This window comes from Symsagittifera roscoffensis, chromosome 8, assembly GCF_963678635.1.
Source record: "Symsagittifera roscoffensis chromosome 8, txSymRosc1.1, whole genome shotgun sequence".
NCBI lineage: Eukaryota > Metazoa > Xenacoelomorpha > Acoela > Convolutidae > Symsagittifera > Symsagittifera roscoffensis.
In genome coordinates, this window is record NC_087069.1 from 36386636 (window position 1) to 36405964 (window position 19329).

The 19329-nt window shown below is 37.3% G+C and overlaps 3 protein-coding genes across 3 annotated transcripts in view; 1 reads left to right on the top strand and 2 right to left on the bottom strand.

Moving 5' to 3' along the window:
• Positions 1-3670, top strand: part of LOC134853068 (uncharacterized) — a 32001-nt gene extending 28331 nt beyond the window's left edge. Inside the window, exons 3-4 of the mRNA XM_063868998.1 lie at positions 404-1893; positions 3314-3670. Coding sequence (XP_063725068.1) covers positions 404-1893; positions 3314-3543 — 1720 coding nt within the window. The 3' untranslated portion in view covers positions 3544-3670. The remainder of the gene's footprint in view (positions 1-403; positions 1894-3313) is intronic.
• The window catches only part of LOC134852828 (estrogen receptor beta-like), a 488151-nt gene that overhangs the window by 353991 nt on the left and 114831 nt on the right, over positions 1-19329 (bottom strand). The gene's annotated exons all lie outside the window — the stretch shown is intronic.
• LOC134853143 (uncharacterized) lies at positions 13744-16090 on the bottom strand. The gene is made up of 2 exons (XM_063869095.1): positions 15860-16090; positions 13744-15185 (listed from the first exon to the last, which is right to left on the bottom strand). Exons 1-2 carry the CDS (start codon positions 15885-15887, stop codon positions 14398-14400), a joined length of 816 nt encoding a protein of 271 aa, XP_063725165.1. The 5' UTR covers positions 15888-16090; the 3' UTR covers positions 13744-14397.

Consider the following 19329-nt stretch of genomic DNA (forward strand, 5'->3'; position numbering starts at 1 on the left):
TTGTTGAAGTTTTCAATTGAAAGGAATATTGAAGTGGCCTCTTGTGAAGTTGATAAAGAATCTGTATTATCTTTCGAGCTGAAAGTTTAAGTTTTACAGATCATGTTATATGTAACCGTTTTGAGAGCGGTTTTTCTCACAACACAAAGATTGGCGGGCCCTAATGATAAGGCTATGATCTGCGATGATAAAACTTGATAACGTTAAAATGAGAAAGATCACAAAAATCAATCTTTTCATAGGTTAATTATTTAATCAATTTACTAGTGTACATCACAACTTAAAATTGATTTGGCAGTGTCCCCCTACACACTCAAAAAATTTGCTCGGCAATGTGTTTCACTTGCAACTGCTTACTATTATTTAAATTTTCAGTGATATTTTATAATTTTTTATTGATCAGGTGGCACATGGGAAGAATCACCAACATGACTCAGAGACCAGACGGGTCTTATGTCTACGATGGGGAGCACGTGTTCTCTGAGAAGCATGGAAAATGGGTCACTTATCGAGGATACGAGCGGGAATTCAGGGATCTCACTTTAGACCAATTTCGGGTATCCCCCAACGCTCTCGACTCGTTCGGCGTTGACGGCGAAGATTCCTCTTCGGGTATAGAATCGCACGAATGCGACGTATTCGTTTGCTACTCGGACGCAAATACCCGACAAAACTCGAGTAAGGACTTGAACCCGCTCAGAATTATAAGCGACATGGAAGATATTCTAGGCGTCAAGACAAATGTAAAAATTCGAAACCCTTCGCTCGCTGAGGTTGCGGTTATGATTCAAAAATGCAAAGTATTTGTTGCTTTTATTTCAAATGAGTTTGCAAAAGACGAGCGATGTCAGCAGCAGTTTCAGTTTGCGAAAAAGTCAAAAGGGGTGCCTGTTATTCCGGTTGTTGTCGGCCAGGGTTTCGACTGGACTCGAACCGTCGTAGGGTTGCTGATCGCCGGAGAGTTGTACATTCATTTCAAAGAAGAATCAGTCTATGATCAGAAAATGCAGGAGCTAAAAAACTCCATGAAGCGTTCCTTGGAACCAGAAAAAGAAGAAGACAACGCGGCAAATGCCACTGAGAAAGTTAAATGCAAAGCGTTTATAAGCTATTGCTGGCTTAATTCTAATATGTCTAAGAACGCAAACGAAATCCCGTTCGTTAAAGGAAACGAATTGTGTGATCCGAGGCGAATCAAATACGACGTCGAAAAACGACTCGCAGGCGAGGGCGAAAAACTCTGGCTTGATATCGAGCAACTCGGAACTTCAAACCAAAGTGACCGAAACGCGAGTATGTTCGAGCAAATCGCGATGGGTTTGGCAAACACTAGAGTTATACTAACTTTCATAAGCACCGAGTATAGTAAAAGTGAGAATTGTAACATGGAGTTTAACCATGCGGTAAAAACAATGAAAATACCGACTATTCCGATTATCGTGGGCGAAAAAGATTCGGACGATTGGGTTCGAAGGCAAGTCGGAATGATGTTGGGTCAAATCGAAGCGCGAGACGAAAACAGCGAGCGAATTGATCTTCGAACTATTATAGATAAAAGCGAATATAATGAGAAAATTGAGGAAATTTACCAGCGAGTTTGTAAGTTCCTCGAAATGGAACCCGAAGAATCCAGTGCTCCGGAAGCCGAAGCCGCGAAAGAGCCGACAAGCGATCGGGTTCCAAAGATCGGAGATCACGTGATCTCTCACTGGAATGGGGGTCAGTTTTTCTTTTCGACTATCGTGTCATATGACAGAGAGACGATGTGCTTTACTGTCGATTGGGACGATGGCGACACGACTGGACGAGTCGTGAAGTACAACGAAACTGCGAAAGATGTCGTGGTCGACGAGTCTGACGTCGCGATAGGAACTAAAGTTCTATTCCCTCAAGGTTCGTATAAGTTGTTCTGAATCTTTACATTATAGTTTTATTACGTTATTTCCTTTTGGTTAAGGACCTGAAAAAAAAGGAAAACGGCAAAGAAGAGACTCCTTGACGGCTAATGATCCCAATGAACTTTTTTACAATCATTGGGCCATCTATTGCTACATCTTCTAAAGAAACACCTAGAAAACGTTTTGAAGAAACTCAAACTATGGCCCATATAAAAATCAAACATAAATAAATATGGCATGTCAAATTATTTAGGCACAATTGCCAAACCAGTTTTTATGTCAACCTGCATGTGCCGTCTTGAAAGAAGTTTTGACAACTTCAACAGATCCAGCCACTCTAAAATATCAAAAGTTATCCCTAGTCCTAAAGAAGGCACTAAAGCAACTTGTTCTAATTACCGTCCTAATTCGGGTTCACTTATTCTAGGCAAAGTTTTCGAAAAAAAAGTATTAAAAAAACTGTTAAATTTTCGCACAAAAATTTAGCCATTACAGTTAAACAAATTGTATATCAAATTAAAAACTCTATGGCTGATGCAATTGTTGAAATGTTTGAGGATCTTTTAGATTGAAAAAATAGGCAGGAGCAGGCACATTGTCCTCTATTAGATTTATCAAAAGCCTTTATTACAGTCAATCACGCCACTCCACTACAAAAGTGTTACAAATAAAGCTTGTGAGGTAATGTCTTTGTCTGAATGAAAACAATTACTATTTTTAGACAATCCAGATTCCACTATGAAAGGTTTGAAGTGCCTCAGGATATTACGGTTTTTTCTTCATTTTAATGGATTGTCTAAAATTTTCAGAAGATCTGAGCATACAAATGATTGCGCTAACTGTGTCATCTCTCAACGTGAATCAGAAAACTCTTTAAATGAGGAGAACAGAATGAAATGTTTACAAGTAAAGTACGCTTAACAGCTACAAATAAAAAAGATATGAACTAGAGTCAGAAAACTCTACAACCAAATGCAAAATTTGATCCATTGATACTACATTTTTTAATCAACGTTGGGAAATCGAAGATTGTTCTATATATTCATATTAAAAATGATAACAATTCAAAAGACTGAGATTTTTTAGAGGTTGTTTTGGTGAATTGTTCACCTAAAAACAAAATAAAGTTTAGTTACTTTGTGTATTTTTGACAGTTCTTCCTCTTGACTTTTTGTTGTTTGTTTTTTTTTCGACAATTTTCCCCTTTGAAAAGAAAAACTAGCATAAATAAATTCGCTGACAATTAGTAACTAGGACAAAATTAAGGAATGCTCTCAAACGGCACTTTCTTAACAGGCTCTCAAACCTTCAACGTCCATCAAAGTTCGGTGACCGGCAAATGATGGATGATACTAAATTATGCTTAAAATAAACCGTCATTAATAAGTGTAATAATTACTTAATTTCAACTTCAGGACAATACAAACTGAATACAGAAGACGAAGGCTACTCTGGGTTCCGTTACTTCGAAGGAGAGATCACCGAAATGCAAGATCAGGGTGGAAGAACTCTGTATTCGGGACACCATTCCAGGTACGACAAAGGTCAAGTGCCGAGGTTTCGAGGGGTCAAATATGAGTTTGAAGATATTCCGATTGAGAAATTGAGACTGGCGCCGAATGCATTCGAGGTGCTCAATATTTAATCTTTTTGCCCGCCAATTAAACTGTATTATCACGAAAACTGTATGTTCAGAAAGTTGCACGTTCTAAACAGCTTTTACTATTTTACTGATTTAATCAAATTCTCACAAAAAAGTGGACTATAAATGACTTCTGTACCTTCTGTACTCTTCAGATAGTTTTGAGTTACGACATCTTTTGGTATAACGTTACAAATGTAGGTTTTGTTCGAAAACTTTGGGTCTTGCCAGCGCATTTGTTAGTTCCTCGAAATGGAACCAGAAGAGTCCAGTTTATCGGTAGCCGAAGCTGCAAATGAGCCGACAAATGATTGAGTTGAAAAAGGAAAATTACGCTAGGCTTAAGAAAATTATATAAAAAACTGTTCAGAAAAACAGCAGCTCTGCAAAAAACTTTGGTCTGCTTCTTTCCGATCTGCAAAACAAAATTTCAATCGTGATTTACTTCTGAATGTCGCAAACAGTGTACTCAATAATAATTCACAGAAAAAAATATAAGAACATCTCATGAAACTCCAAATTAAACTCCAAAAATCACGATGACTTATTTTACCATCTAACTGATATTTTTCAGAATTTTTCAACATGTCTCCTTCATAGCTGTGCTATACTTCCGCCGAATTTCAATTCATTATTTGATGAAACCCTGCTGCATGAAATTTTCACTTTGCTTCATAAAATTTTTTGCGCTCAAGGAGTAACTATTTAAATATGACGCCACAAAAATAACGTGTCAAAAAATTGGTAGAAATTATTAATGAAATAGGAAGAGAGCAAACCTTTTTCATAGTATCTAAATCAGTTCATCTTTCGAGTCCAGTTTCATTCTAGTTGTTGCTATTTAATTTATCTATCTGTCTGGCGCTAACTAGTATTTAACCTTCGCAGTTGTGTGTCACCTTTGGTTGACCGCCATTTAGTTGTCTCCGACTAACTTTCTACATTACGGTTACTCAACTTATTGAATCAATTTAACTAATCGAAACCGCATTTTCTCATGGCGCAGCCAACAGGCCAAAATGGGGGGAAAACCCACTGAGGATTTCATCGTTTTGGCCCTCAACGTTCGCAGAGCCACCAATGCTATGGGAGTTTTGTTTTAACCGATTTCGAAGGGGGATGGTGGCTAAACACAGTATCAATCCGAGAAATTTTTACTATGCCAGTACGTTAACAGCAGCGCAGGATACGGCAATACCGGAGGAGGTAGACGGGAAAGATCGAATGACGTCGGAGCAAACTCTAATCTCCTCATTGTACTTGTGTCTGGGGGAGAAAGGCCAAAATGAATTGCATAAGAGGAGGCCACATCTAGATCTATCTACAACCCGGTATTCTAGGGTATTGGATACCATAGAAACGGAGTTTAAGAAAGAGCGGAATCAAACCTATGAAACATTCCAATTATTGGCACAAAAACAACACATTGGAGAATCCTTGGAACAGTTCCATTCAGTTTTAAGCGGAATGGCCGCCCGATGCAATTTTGGAACGCTGGAGACCAGAATTTTGCGGGATGTTTTCAATGTGAACATGAATAAAAGAGAGGCACAGAACGAGCTATGCCGTTCAACAAAGACACCAGAGGAGGTGTACCGTATTGTGTTGTCATATGAACGTGGATATAAGTATGCTAAATCATATGGATTGGCAACCGGGGGAGCAACAACCAGCGGCACCACCGGTGTTACTGGAGCGTTTCAAACAAAAACGGAACCGGTGGGGACAATCCGAGGAGGATATCAAAATAATAGACAGCGCGGGCGTGTATCGTTCAGGGGACGAGCACACATAAGAGGAGGAGCATCTAAAAGGTGTTATAATTGTTCTAGATGCCCAGCCAAAAATGCGACTTGTAATTTCTGCCGAAAGACGGGACATTACGAGGAAATTTGTCGGGGAAAGCGGACAAACCGGGGAAGACCTGCGGTGGGACTATTTCAAAACCAGGAGGATGTGGATGCCAGTGAGATAGGAGACGCTGAGGATACCTATTCGCAACATGAAAATTCAGTCGGATGGGTTAACACACCGGAAAAGAGGCAACGATCGTGGGATTCAGTCATCTCAGGAGACTATGTTGTAATGGCTATCAAATCTCGGAGGGAAGCTGAATTGAAAGTGTCCGGCGCTCGACTATCAATTAAGATAAATGGTAAGCAAACGAACGTCTGGATAGATAGCGGATCACCGATCTCAATATTCACAGTTGGAGAGCTGAAACGTACGTTGGACACCGCAAGCGTAAGCGTGAACGCGCCAGCACCGAAGGACGACGAGTTCAGGGATTACGGAAACAATCCTTTACGGCTGCTACGAAAGATGAACGTATCATTGGAGATAAACGGATGGGTGACTGACGCGAACATGAAAGTAATAGGAGGCAACACACCGTCGATTATTGGGAGAGATCTAATGCCGAATCTGGGATTGCAGACAGTGCAAAGAACACCGGAGGAGAAGGTGATGTCAGTACAAGGAGAACAACCGGGGGCCGAAACAACAGGAGAGGAGGATCCATTAGATCCCTGGCAGACTTATTTCAGTAAGCAATTTAACAATCTTTTTCATAGAGTCGGAAAAATTGAAAATTTTAAGGTACACGCGGAATTTTTCGAAACGCTAATTACCGATTCAACAAAAAGGACGGAGAGTACCGATCACATTGCAAGATAAGGTTGATAAGGAAATTAGTAAACTTTTGTAGCAAGGGCATATAAAAAAACTGGAAGACTGTTCGGATATGTACTTTGTCTCTCCAATTGTAATAAAAGTGAAAAAGATGGATCAGTAAAATTAGCGCTAGAATCCAGGGAGCTGAACAAACAAGTCCACAAGAATAAATATCAAATGCCTAATATTGAAGAGCTCATGGATGTTGTAGGACAAACGATAAGCGAACGAAAACCAGGGGATGTATACTTTTCTACAATGGACCTTACGTATGCGTACGGTCAACTATCACTTAGTCCAAAAACGAGCGTCCAGTGCAATTTTTCGCTAGTGGGAGGAAAATCAACGGGCACGTATCGTTTTCGAACGGGGCTCTACGGCCTCACAACCATGCCAGCGGAAATCCAAAGAGTAATGGATACAATCCTTTCGAAATTTCCACAGGCACACGCATTCGTTGATGACATCTTGGTTGTCACCAAAGGCACGGAAGTTGAGCATATCTCGGCGGTCGAGAAAAATTTGCGGAAGTTAGATCGAGAAAATATGTCGCTTAAATTTACTAAATGTCAATTTGCGCGGAAAGAATGTGAATGGTTGGAGTATAAAATAACTTGCACCGGAATTACGCCGCTAATCCGAAAAACGGAACCGATCGAGTCTCTAAAAGCACCTGAAACGGTGTCGCATTTAAAATCCTTTATGGGCTCCAATCATAGCCTACACAAATACCTCCCAGCACTCGCGGAATCGTCACCATTTATTAAGCAGAAAAAATGAATATATTTGGACTAGTGAGTGTCAAATATCATTCGAGAATCTAAGAAAGCAGGTGGCAAACATAGTGGAACTTGGGCATTTTGATATACACCGCGACACAAGAATTGTCTGTGACGCTAGTCATAACGGGCTCGGTGCGGTTCTTGAACAACTAAATTCCGACGGTTGGAGGCCGATATCCTTCGCATCCCAGTATTTAAACGAGGCGGAGAAAAATCATTCTACAAACGAATTAGAGATGCTTGCAGTTGTGTGGGGGGCGGAGTATTTCCGAAACTATGTGTTGAGGAGAAAATTTTTAATCGTTACGGACCATAAAGCTCTTGTGTCGTTGCTAAATGGGAACAAGAAAAAGAACAAGACGATGTTTAGCAGATTAACCAGATGTTTAGATCGTCTAATACCGTTTGATTTTCAAGTGGAGCACAAAACCGGAGCAAAAATTGGTTTCGCAGATTATCTATCGAGGCACCCAAGTTCGGACGCTAAACCGGTCAGCACATATGATAGTATGTTTACGGTGGCGAAAATTAGTCAAATTAGATCCGCCCTCGGATTTGAAAAGGAAATTTTTCCATAGGTAGACTCGAGTCTCCAAAGGCTAATATATATAAACGCGTTTGTAATATATCGAATATCAAACAGCCGGTAGAGGGCGAAGGATCATGGGGTGGAAATTGGACCTATCACAGAGCGACAAATTGCATTTCCGGCAGATCAGTTAAGCCTAGTGAAAACTTAATTGGGACTATTATTGAGACAAATTTTGTTTACTCAAACTCAAGTACAAACATTCAACATTCAAAATCTAATTTATTTATGGAACGGAAGATCGGAAAATTATTGGAACGACACCCCAGCATTAGTAGTAGCGATGAAATAGAGGAGATCGACCAGGATATGCAAGCAGTCACCACAGAAGTCCGGATCACTAAGAGTAACACCATTATTTCCATTCCTTCGGTTTATCCAGGCGAAAGTTATCCACCGGTTAATCCAGAAAATCGCGTTATGTCGGTTATTCCGAGAAATTGCAAAATGGTTAGTAAACAAACCGCCCTTCCAGAACTGTTTAATCTTCGATTTATCGAATCGCATTATAATTCAGATCCTCAACTCCAAGCAATCATTGAAATGATTCAGTGCAAAGACCAACATTTACACACAAAAATTGCAGCTATGAGTAAATATTATGCCCAGTAGTGAAAGACGGAGGCTTATGTATGGATGAGAGACTAGTCATTCCACACACTTTGCAAGCGGCTGTGAATAACAGATTCCACTATTATCACCATGGGAAATCGAGTATGTATGACGCGGCCAAAGACATCTGGTACCCGTACATGTTCCGCAGCTTAGCGACAATCGCAGGAAATTGTCAAAAATGCACATCAGCTGGTAAGAATTTGAAAAACATGTGTTCGAAAGGGGATGTAGGGAAAATACCTGAGCCCAAAGAACCGAATGAATCGGTGCAATTAGACTTTTGGAGGCCAATTAATTATTTAAAGGAATCCAAAAAGAATGTTCTGGTGGCCGTGGATCGGTTTTCTCGTTGGCCATCGGCTATGGTGTGTAATTCAAATCGGTCGGACAAAATCGTAAAAATTTTAAAAGCATACATTATTGCCCACGGAGTTGCGCGACAAATCCGAGTTGACAAGGGAACGCACTTTATGTCCAAGGAGGTCCGAGGCTTCTGTCATAAAGAAGGAGTTGAAATGCTTACCACGCCAGTTAACGATCATCGGGCAACAGGGTGCGTCGAGCGGACAATTGGCAGCATCAAGAATTCAGTGCTAACGTATGCGCGGGAGGAAAAACCGGAACCCTTGGATCGGATGGTTGAAAGGGCCCTCGGTGCTTTAAGATTCGCCAAAAACGCCACCCTGAAAATAACACCATTTGAAGCGCACCACGGTCGGGAAGCTAACACGGTCCTCAGGAACTTGACCAAAAAGCCATCATTAAGGAATCTAAGTTGGGAAAAGGTAATACGCTCAAAATCTAACTGTTTAGATGAACGAGACCCCAACACTCAAGCGATGCCAGAACAGATGGACACAAACTGGGGAGTCCGATCTGATACGGAATATGATGTGAATAACATGCGCCACCCAATGAGACTGGCTGATGACCGGATTGCTAGTCAGGACAATGAACCCGGGATTGTTCGGGCCTCGGATGAACCAGCCTCAATACCACCAGTGGTATTCATGCAGTGGACAGGAGAGCGAAATCTGAATAGGTATAAACCATTGAAATCCAGTATAATAAATCAGAGTGAACATACTTTTAAAATGAGTAATGGTGCTGTGCTTAGAAAATCTGGAGTAGCACTAAAACGGACGACTATTCATAAGAAAAGGCGCCGGGCCAAATCGCTACACCACCAACGCCGTGGGACCTGACACGGAAGTTATTGGCGAACCAACCTAGCAGCTCAAAAGGCACTGCGCGAACCTACCAACGCACCGTAGGAAAACGATCTAAACTCCAAATCAGGGACAATGTGGAGGATTCGGAATCGGACGAGGATGACTATTTACCGCTGGCAACGACAAGACAAGCTATCGAAACGACAAATGAGGGCAAACCGGGAGCGGATGTTGAAGGGGAGAGACAAGGAACGTCTGGTGGGGGACAAGATCAAGTACCGACGGAGACGATAACGATTCGACCGAGCAATTACGAGACGGCGACAGAGTGTACGATTGCACGAGAGGCGGAAACGGAGACCAACCGGAGGAAAGACGACACCACGGAAAATACGCCATAGGAGACGGAGCGCGAAGTAGCAAAAAATCCACAAACTGGAGGGAAAAAGCGGGGCAGGAAACTTGTTTCATATTCAAGCCAAGATTCGGCGAGCTCATTGGACGAGACCAGCTCAAGACGGTCGGGCAGGAAGCGCACAGCAGTGACCAAAATAGGAGCAGTCATGATTGACAACATTCAAAAAACGGAAAAATCAGGAACAAAATAAAGAAGAGGAAAAACATGAAAAACAAAACTTAAAACATTCTAACGTCCAGGGAGAGGGCATGCCGTGAAGCGGCAAAAACTCAACTGTTTAAGTTTATATGTGGTCGCAGGTAGTAAACAAAACTCTAGTTAAAACTCGTCGTTTCATTAAAACTCGTCGTTTCTATTTAAAACACGTCGTTAAAACTTTATTTATTTCATACAACAACATTTCATTGAGTACTTAAATTGAGTCATCACTTCTTACAAGAAGGGGAATATCATAGTATCTAAATTATTTCATCTTTCGAGTCCAGTTTCATTCTAGTTGTTGCTAATTAATTTATCTATCTGTTTGGCGCTAACTAGTTTTTAACCTTCGGAGTTGTCTGTCACCTTTGGTTGACCGCCATTTCCTTGTCTCCGAATAACTTTCTACTTTACGGTTACTCAACTTATTGGATCATTTTAACTTATCGAAACCGTGTTTCCTCATCTTGAAATCTTCTGAATTTTTGCGAATTTTTGCGTATTTAAAAATTTTTAAAACACTTATTAATTGAATCATTAGCAAGAACACAATTTGTTCAACAGGAAAAATTTGGATCTGTTATTTGATCTGATGGCTTAGGTCTTTCAACTAGTCGGTCGTGTTTGGATCAGAAACCTAAAGGAGTATTCTGGTGGGGTCCCCCATAATGGAGGGACCTGTAGATGGAATTGAATTTTCACTTATTTTTAGCCAATCAGAATTGAGTATTCAAAAACCTCAGAAAAATCGAAAAAAACTTCAGAAAGCGAATAAATCCAGGCCATTAAAAAAGTTTTTGATCTATGAAAAATGGGCAGATACATAAAATTTCAAATAATGCAAAAATGAGGTCGGGTTTTGCAAGAAAAGTAAATCCAACTTCGAAAGAAAAAATCAAAGCGAAATATTTTTCTGCGCCACTCCATTTCATTTTATGTTAATAAAGATTTCGGTTATTGCAACATCCATCATGAGAATACCCCTGAGTATTGTGTCTCAGTCGCTTTTGATGGGGTGAAAACATCTCAAAATTTCAATTGAATTAATTGAGTTCGATGTTTACAAAAAAAATAAACACGCTATAAATTTGATACAATAATTTTCAAATCAGATAAACTTTTCAAGGCTTCCACGCTTTCCCCCATTTTCATTAAAAAATCGCGTTCACGATATTTTTCGTGTACCACCAAACCTTTACGGTTCAGTGTGATAATATCGTTGGAGGTTTTCAAATCCTTTCAAAAACATATTTGAAACTTCAAAAAAAAATCCACCAGGCTCAATTCACAATTTTCTTGTGAAAAACAGAATTAAAGTTTTTTGTGCCATTCAAAGGCGAATTTCGCAGCTGTCTCAGACTGCTGCTGTCAGGAAGTGGATGATTGCTTTCTTAGTACACTGTTTTGTTTATAGATATCCTAATCAGTTCGTTTTCTGCAAGGCCAAATCAACATTTGACAAGCACTGATATGCTTGAAATGAACTTATTTACAAGAAGTTTATTTAATAAAATAAAAAAGTCACAGCTCGAAACTTTTTAATTAAGCACAAATTTGCTCACAAGAGTCTGTACTTCGATCTCAGCCACCGAGTACAATTTTTCTCTTATACGAATAAAAAAACTTTAGCAATTATCAGTGTTTTCATTTTTCCAAGTCTGCCAATGTGCTTTCAATATAAGCTAACAGCTTTTAATTTTCAAATTACATATTACATTTTTTCTGCCTATAGTTTTATGATCAGCAGCTTTTAAGTTTTAAACAGCTTTTAATTTTCAAATTACATATTACACTTTACCTGCCTATAGTTTTAAAACCTGCTTCTCATAAAATTTTTTGATCAGCATTTTTTCTTACAAAAAAAAATTATTAGTTTTCGAGTTTTGCTATTTAACTTGTATATACCCCAAAAACACAACAAAAACATTTTTAAGATAAGAAAACTAATAATTGAGGGGATAAACTCTCACAGGTTATCGGCGTGATTGAGTATTTGTATGAGATAATCTTTCATAAGTCACAAAAAAGCCATAATCAATATTTTATTTTTATGAAAAAACTGCCTAGACTGCGTTATAGACAAAAAATACACTTTTTACAAGCATGTTTAAAAGAAATGTTTAATTGAACACAAAAGTGATATTGCGATTAATAAAAGAAAATATAAATACAATTTCTAGCATGAAAATTGTATGATAACCGTCTTTTTCAGTAATTCTTTGAATAGAATTGTATAGTCTTGTTTTTTTTCATATGGAGGTCAGCCCAAAGTGTGATTAAATTCCTCCTAAATGGCCGAACCTTATTAAGAGTTTTCTGATGGTGACAATAATTTTTGATCGCATGACATGGTCTGAAAATTAAAACTTCATAAGGTAATAATGGAAAAAACGAATTTGAAGCCAGTTACTTTTACGTTTGCTTGCATTTCACTTCAATCACACGACTACATTTAAAGGCGTGCATCTTTAAGTCTGGTAACACAAGTTGCGTGCGGTGCGGTGATATTGAAAAAAAGACGTGATTTTCTCCGGTACTATTACTGCATTTTACTTAAGTGACCTAAGTGATAACTTAATTCCATTTTACTCAAGGAAACGAGGGGAGAAATCTACTAATGAACAAAGACACAGGATTCTTGAAAAACGAACTTTTTAACTTAAAAGAGGTGGAAAGTACCAGAAGTATAACCAGAAAAGCACTAATCAGTGTTGCGAGTAATCTTTGCAAGAGAAAAAAAACAGACAATGAACTTCATTTTAAGCGTACAGTAAATGTAGAAAAAATAGTTTGTTGCTATGCAAGTATCACAGAAAGTTTCCACCACAATAATAAATAACTATTTAAAATAAAACTTTTAAAAAGGGATCTGTTTTATTCAGGTTGTAATAAGACGAGCTGAACGAAGGTCTAAATATAAGGCAATTTCATGATTTATACTAGATTAGATTTTAATCTACAACAATTTTCCTTAGAAAATGATTCGAAAAATCAACGAAAAATTAAAGAAAACTTTCAAAACATAGTTAAAAATGTTTTCGTTTTTTTTTGCAAAAATATATTACAAAAAACTTTAATGTTTCGTTGGCTCTAAAGTAGACGCTAAAAAAATTACAAAAACTAAAATAACGAGAAAAAAATTACGGCCTAACTTGAATTATAAGAAATAGAGCCTGCTTGCGGGATTTATTTCCTCAAAATTAGAGTAAAATCAAAAATTTAATCTTATGTTTCTCGACCTATGTTCATCATTGCGATGAAAAGTTTGAAAAAACTGAACTTAGATTTGAAATTTTAAATATCATCTTTTAGTACAGAATAATTAATCATTTGAAGCTTGTAAAAAACATATGGATTTTTCTATAAATTAAGGATCAATTTTATCACTTTTGGCTAATTTTACTTGGAAGATTAGAAAAGTCGTTTTTTAGATCAGTTTTGGAGTCCAAATGGTGGCCAAGAAGGTTTAGATAAGACTCGCAACGAATTTTTTGGGGGGTACCTGAAATCCAGGGACAGAAAACACAATCTACCCTCCCCTCATGGACTTTGTGACGTGGTCTGAGCAACGATAGCTTGAAAATCAACTTCAACAATTAGATAAAGACGGCAAAACTGCTGTGAAGTTCTAGTTGCACATAGTCGAGGTGAAAATCAAACCTAATAAGCTCAAGTTTGAGAGGAAACAATCTATTTTTCTTTTTATACATCATGATTCAACTCAGCTAGAAATTAGGAACAAATCTACTCAAAAAATCAAGAACAGGACAATTGAACTAGAATTCTGTTATATTTTTTAAATTCGATTTTGAATTTCCCATAACCCAGATCTGACATTCAACTACAAAATTTTTTTAAATTTCCAAAATCCATATTATACTTCTTTTTTAGCGCTTACATACGTTCAAACTGTGTAGTCTATTGATGATTCTTGCAATTTTTGAGACGTATTTGAGATCTCAGTAACTATCTTTCCCCTATGGAACCTAATACTTGCAACCATCCCTATAAAAAAAGTTTAAAGGGTAAAGCACACGCTGATTTTGTACTCAGTAGCGAACATTGCTTCTTTACCAAAAGAGGGGGACCGGGTTGACCTCCATAAAAGAAAATTAGTTATCATACAATTTCATACACGGAGTGTATGGAAAAAATGTTTCTCAGACAATTTTCACATATGAAAAGTTTATGATAATCTATTTTTACCTTGCTGCAAAAAACTTCAGCAGTAGAAAATTTCAGAGATTTTATGTACGTATGGAGTTGTACGAAATTGTATGAAAAGAATTTCTCCATATATGAAAACTGTTTGACAAGCATTTTTGGTCAACCAGCGGGGGGGGGGGGAGTAGCTAAAGAGATCTCGAATTCAAAGTGGTATTTCGGGGACAATTACGATGTTTTCAGTCATTAGACCAATTCAACTCGTGGTTCTTCGGGATCGTAATTTTTGATACCATTTGCCGTTGTTTCCAAATAAGGATCTATATACTTGAACAGATCCTTCTTATGATCCTTAATTTCCTCCGCTAGTGAAACGACATTATTTGCGAAATATTTCAACTTGTTTAGGGTGTCTTTTGCGTCATGTTTTGCATCTTCTCCACTCTCAAAATCTTCTAGAATTTTATCATAGGCATCCCGGGCTGCAGTTTTCATATTCATAGCAGCCCCGATCAACCTGTTGGACCAATCAGAAATCGTCACGTCAAAGAACTCGGTGTCGTTTTTTATGCTCTCGAATAAACTAACTAGTTCAGTTTTGTTCGGATTTTGAGTTTTCATCAAATTTGTTAACGAGTCAGCCTTGACTTCGAGCGAATTGTTGTCAAACGACAAGGAATCTTCCAAGGTTTCGTTGCATAATTGGATTACATCATACAGTTTGTTCACTTGGATCATGACGTAACCGTACGCGAACATTGAATCCTCTTCGGCTGCCAGACTGTCCGAAGCCACCTCTTCACTTCCGTCCTGAGCCTCGTTTTCCATTTTCATGATGATTGCTTTCACGTCTTTGCATGTTCGCAGCGTATCAGTTGTCAAATAATACACCTCGAATGCGATCGCTTTCACTGATTTGAACTCCGCGTCGCTAAAAGGACTTCCAGTCGAATTGGCGTCTATTTCCGTGGAGTTGCCATTTTCGTCGGAACTTGCCAAACTGATTGAAATGTAGGTTTGGAACAGCAAGCAACCTGTCACAAAAAAAATCAAGTCCAAACTTAAATTTTTTAATCGATTTTGTGCTAAAATCATCCTAAAGCCTAATAGAAGTTACTATTGTAGCTTTTTGAGGTAACTTTTGAAGTTTTTATATGTCAAGGAAAATCAGCAGAAAATGAGGGGGTTCTCCCATGAAAATCGTTTCCTTCTTGATACGTTATACACGATGTTCTGCCCTAATATAAGCATCGAGTAAAACTGTTAGGCAAAAACACGCCAGTCCCTTTATCATAAACCAAATTGAAAGTTCAAGACATAAAAAAAACTGAAGATAGATATATTTTTTGAAAAGACGATTTGCACAATTTTTCTAAAAAACAGGCGCGAATCAAATAATTTATAAGAAATTATGCTTCTACAACAAAGCTCGGAAAATGAAAGAAGACAATTTAAAGTATAAATCGCATATTTGTATCATTATTGAACCAAACTTTTGAGTAAAAATTTGTATAAATTGAACTAATTAAGTTCCCCCACCGCTATTAATTCGAATAAATTTGATCAGCCCAGAAAATCAATCGACTTGAAATAAGCTTCAGCTTAGCAGCTTAGTCCCAAAATAACATCCGGCTCTATTTGCCTAACCGATGTAAGACGGCAGTTGTTAATTTAATCCCATAAACTTTTCCAGTTTTCAAACTCTCACCTGATAATACTGTCTTCCAATCCATCATTAGTCTTCGCTTTCAATTCTAAATCAAGTACTGGAAAAGTATTGAAATATTTATCAATAAGTTTTCAGAAACAAATATTCGAAAATATAAATATGATGTACAAATTGGGACACCGAAAATGGATTCCAACGAGTTTTTAATGGTTTATACAAAAATTAGAGTGAAAAATCTGTGAATTCTGTCCGGTTGAATGCTTCCCATTTTGAACTGCACACCATCTGTTTTTTATCGTTGATTGACCAAGGAAACTTTTTTGTCTCATAAAGTTTGAGCCGCCTGAATAGTCAAAACGAATTAATCTGAATACCACGATCAGAATTTATGAATAAAGTTCGAAATTTTTTACCATGCTCTGAAATAAATCATTTCTTAAGAGCAATAAGGATTAAATCAGCATTCTAAGTTTTTCACCATTTTTTTCGCGTCTGTTTGTGATTTTATTTAAAATTATCAAAAAAATAGAGAGTTAATGAAAAACTTTATTCTTTTTTAAAACCAAAATCAGTCTAATATCTCAGGCTCAAAACTTGCAAGAAAATTTATTTATTTTTGGAAAAAGGTTATAATCAAAAAAAAATTTAAATTGTAAAACCAATGAAATTGGCAGTGTGTTTATGGGAGTGTGTTTTAGGATTACAATTCTAACATCACCTTCTAGACATTCGTAGTTTGAGAGACATGGACGATTTAACGATTTTGAAAAAAATTCAAAACTTACAAAATCAAAATAACTTTTAAAAAAAATACCCGCACTCCCTGCTACCGAGGGTGTAGTTTTGGGTTTCAATTTTACCGCTAACACGTCAAATCCTAGAAACTTCTAGTTTAGAGATAAAAATCTACTTTGATGAGAACTTTTTCCTTGTTTTGGTATCAAATTGATGTATCTCAGTTAAAATGAATAACAAGACTGCTCGTATCAGGGCGAAGCCTTGAATGTTTCGACTGCTTTTTAAGAATTTTGGACCAGTTATAACAAGAAAAAATTTACATGTAATCAGAAAAGAATTTTTTTTGAGATTTTTTGTGAAAATCATCCTACCACACGCCGTATAGAATTCAAAGTGATTCCTAGTAACAAATCTATTATGGCAAATAAGCTTCCTTCAACCAATTTGGAACGATTTCTAAGACGGATTGAATCTCTGCTTACGCGCGCGTTAATAGTGCGAAGTATATCGAGCATTAATTGTCCCAAATTGGCCAAAATGACCATCTTTAAACCCCCGTAACTTTACGAAAAGTGATCCGAGGTGAAATATCTTTTCATATTTAAGCTCAAGAAACATTACCTTTTTAATGATATGAAACACTTTTGTCAAAAATGCCTAGTTAAAAATCGAATTTTGTCTGGAGAAAAAAAACCACCCGAGCAAAAATATTCCGTTACTTTTGTTACGAAAGTCGGAACAACAATCATTATATTTTTTGAGCATCAAAATCAATTTCAATCAATTATAATCATTCTTATGCAAACATTTCAAAAAATCCAATATTTCTGTCCCTTCTGGTGGACTTCATTTGTCATTAGTTTGTTACAAATATCAGTAGTTTTTGCATTAAAAACTGAAAACCTTATGTGATCTTTCCCTATTTTCATTCCTTTCGCGGGGAGATTAACTAGTGCTATGGTTTTTGCTCACGTATCCCGCCAACTTTTCTGCAAGATGATGCGCGTTTGCCTCTCTCCGTCCCAACCCCCCGCCCATAACGTTCCCGCGTTTAAGAAAAGTGAAAACAAATCGATTATAATGGATTTTTGTGATCTAAAACATTGTAAATACAATCGGTTCCCATGTTACATTCAGACAACAAAATTGGACTAAAAATAGATTTAAATCTTTTTTGTCTTGCCAAAACAAAAGGCCATAATGTTCCGACTTTCGCAACGAAAGTAACGGAATATTTGTGCTCGGGGTGTGTTTTTTTTTTCTTCAGACAAATTTCGTCTTTTTAAGAGGCCATTTTGACGGAATTTTTTGCATCATTCGGAAGCCATTGTCGTCTTAAGCTTAAATTTGAAAAGATATTTCATCTGTGACTTTTTTCCTAAAGTTATGGGGATTTAAAGATTGCCGTTTTGGCAAATTTGGGACAATTAACGCGCGATATAATTCGCACAATTAACGCGTAAGCGGAGATTAATCCGTTTTAGAGCTCGTTGCAAATTGGTTGAAAGAAGCTTTTTTGCCATAAATGTTTTGTTACTTTTTGTTACTATAAATGGCGTGTGGGGGGATGATTTTCACAAAAAATCTCAAATTAAAAAAAATCATTTTTTTATTCCATTCAATTTTTTTATGTTACAACTGCTCCATAAATCTTGAAAGGCAGTCGGGCTCTTTTTCCTTTTCCCCCTCACCTGCAAACTTTTACAAGTAAGTTTGTTGACCATATTGTCCGATTGTTATGAAAATTGACATATAGACTAATTAGGACTTACTACTTTGATGAGAACTTTTTCCTTGTTTTGGTATCAAATTGATGTATCTCAGTTAAAATGAATAACAAGACTGCTCGTATCAGGGCGAAGCCTTAAATGTTTCGACTGCTTTTTCAGAATTTTGGACCAGTTATAACAAGAAAAAATTTACATGTAATAAGAAAAGATTTTTTTTTGAGATTTTTTGTGAAAATCATCCTACCACACGCCGTATAGAATTCAAAGTGATTCCTAGTAACAAATCTATTATGGCAAATAAGCTTCCTTCAACCAATTTGGAACGATTTCTAAGACGGATTGAATCTCTGCTTACGCGCGCGTTAATAGTGCGAAGTATATCGAGCATTAATTGTCCCAAATTGGCCAAAATGACCATTTTTAAACCCCCGTAACTTTACAAAAAATGATCCGAGGTGAAATATCTTTTCATATTTAAGCTCAAAAAAAATTACCTTTTTAATGATATGAAACACTTTTGTCAAAAATGCCTAGTTAAAAATCGAATTTTGTCTGGAGAAAAAAAACCACCCGAGCAAAAATATTCCGTTACTTTTGTTACGAAAGTCGGAACAACAATCATTATATTTTTTGAGCATCAAAATCAATTTCAATCAATTATAATCATTCTTATGCAAACATTTCAAAAAAATCCAATATTTCTGACCCTTCTGGTGGACTTCATTTGTCATTAGTTTGTTACAAATATCAGTAGTTTTTGCATTAAAAACTGAAAACCTTATGTGATCTTTCCCTATTTTCATTCCTTCCGCGGGGAGATTAACTAGTGCTATGGTTTTTGCTCACGTATCCCGCCAACTTTTCTGCAAGATGATGCGCGTTTGCCTCTCTCCGTCCCAACCCCCCGCCCATAACGTTCCCGCGTTTAAGAAAAGTGAAAACAAATCGATTATAATGGATTTTTGTGATCTAAAACATTGTAAATACAATCGGTTCCCATGTTACATTCAGACAACAAAATTGGACTAAAAATAGATTTAA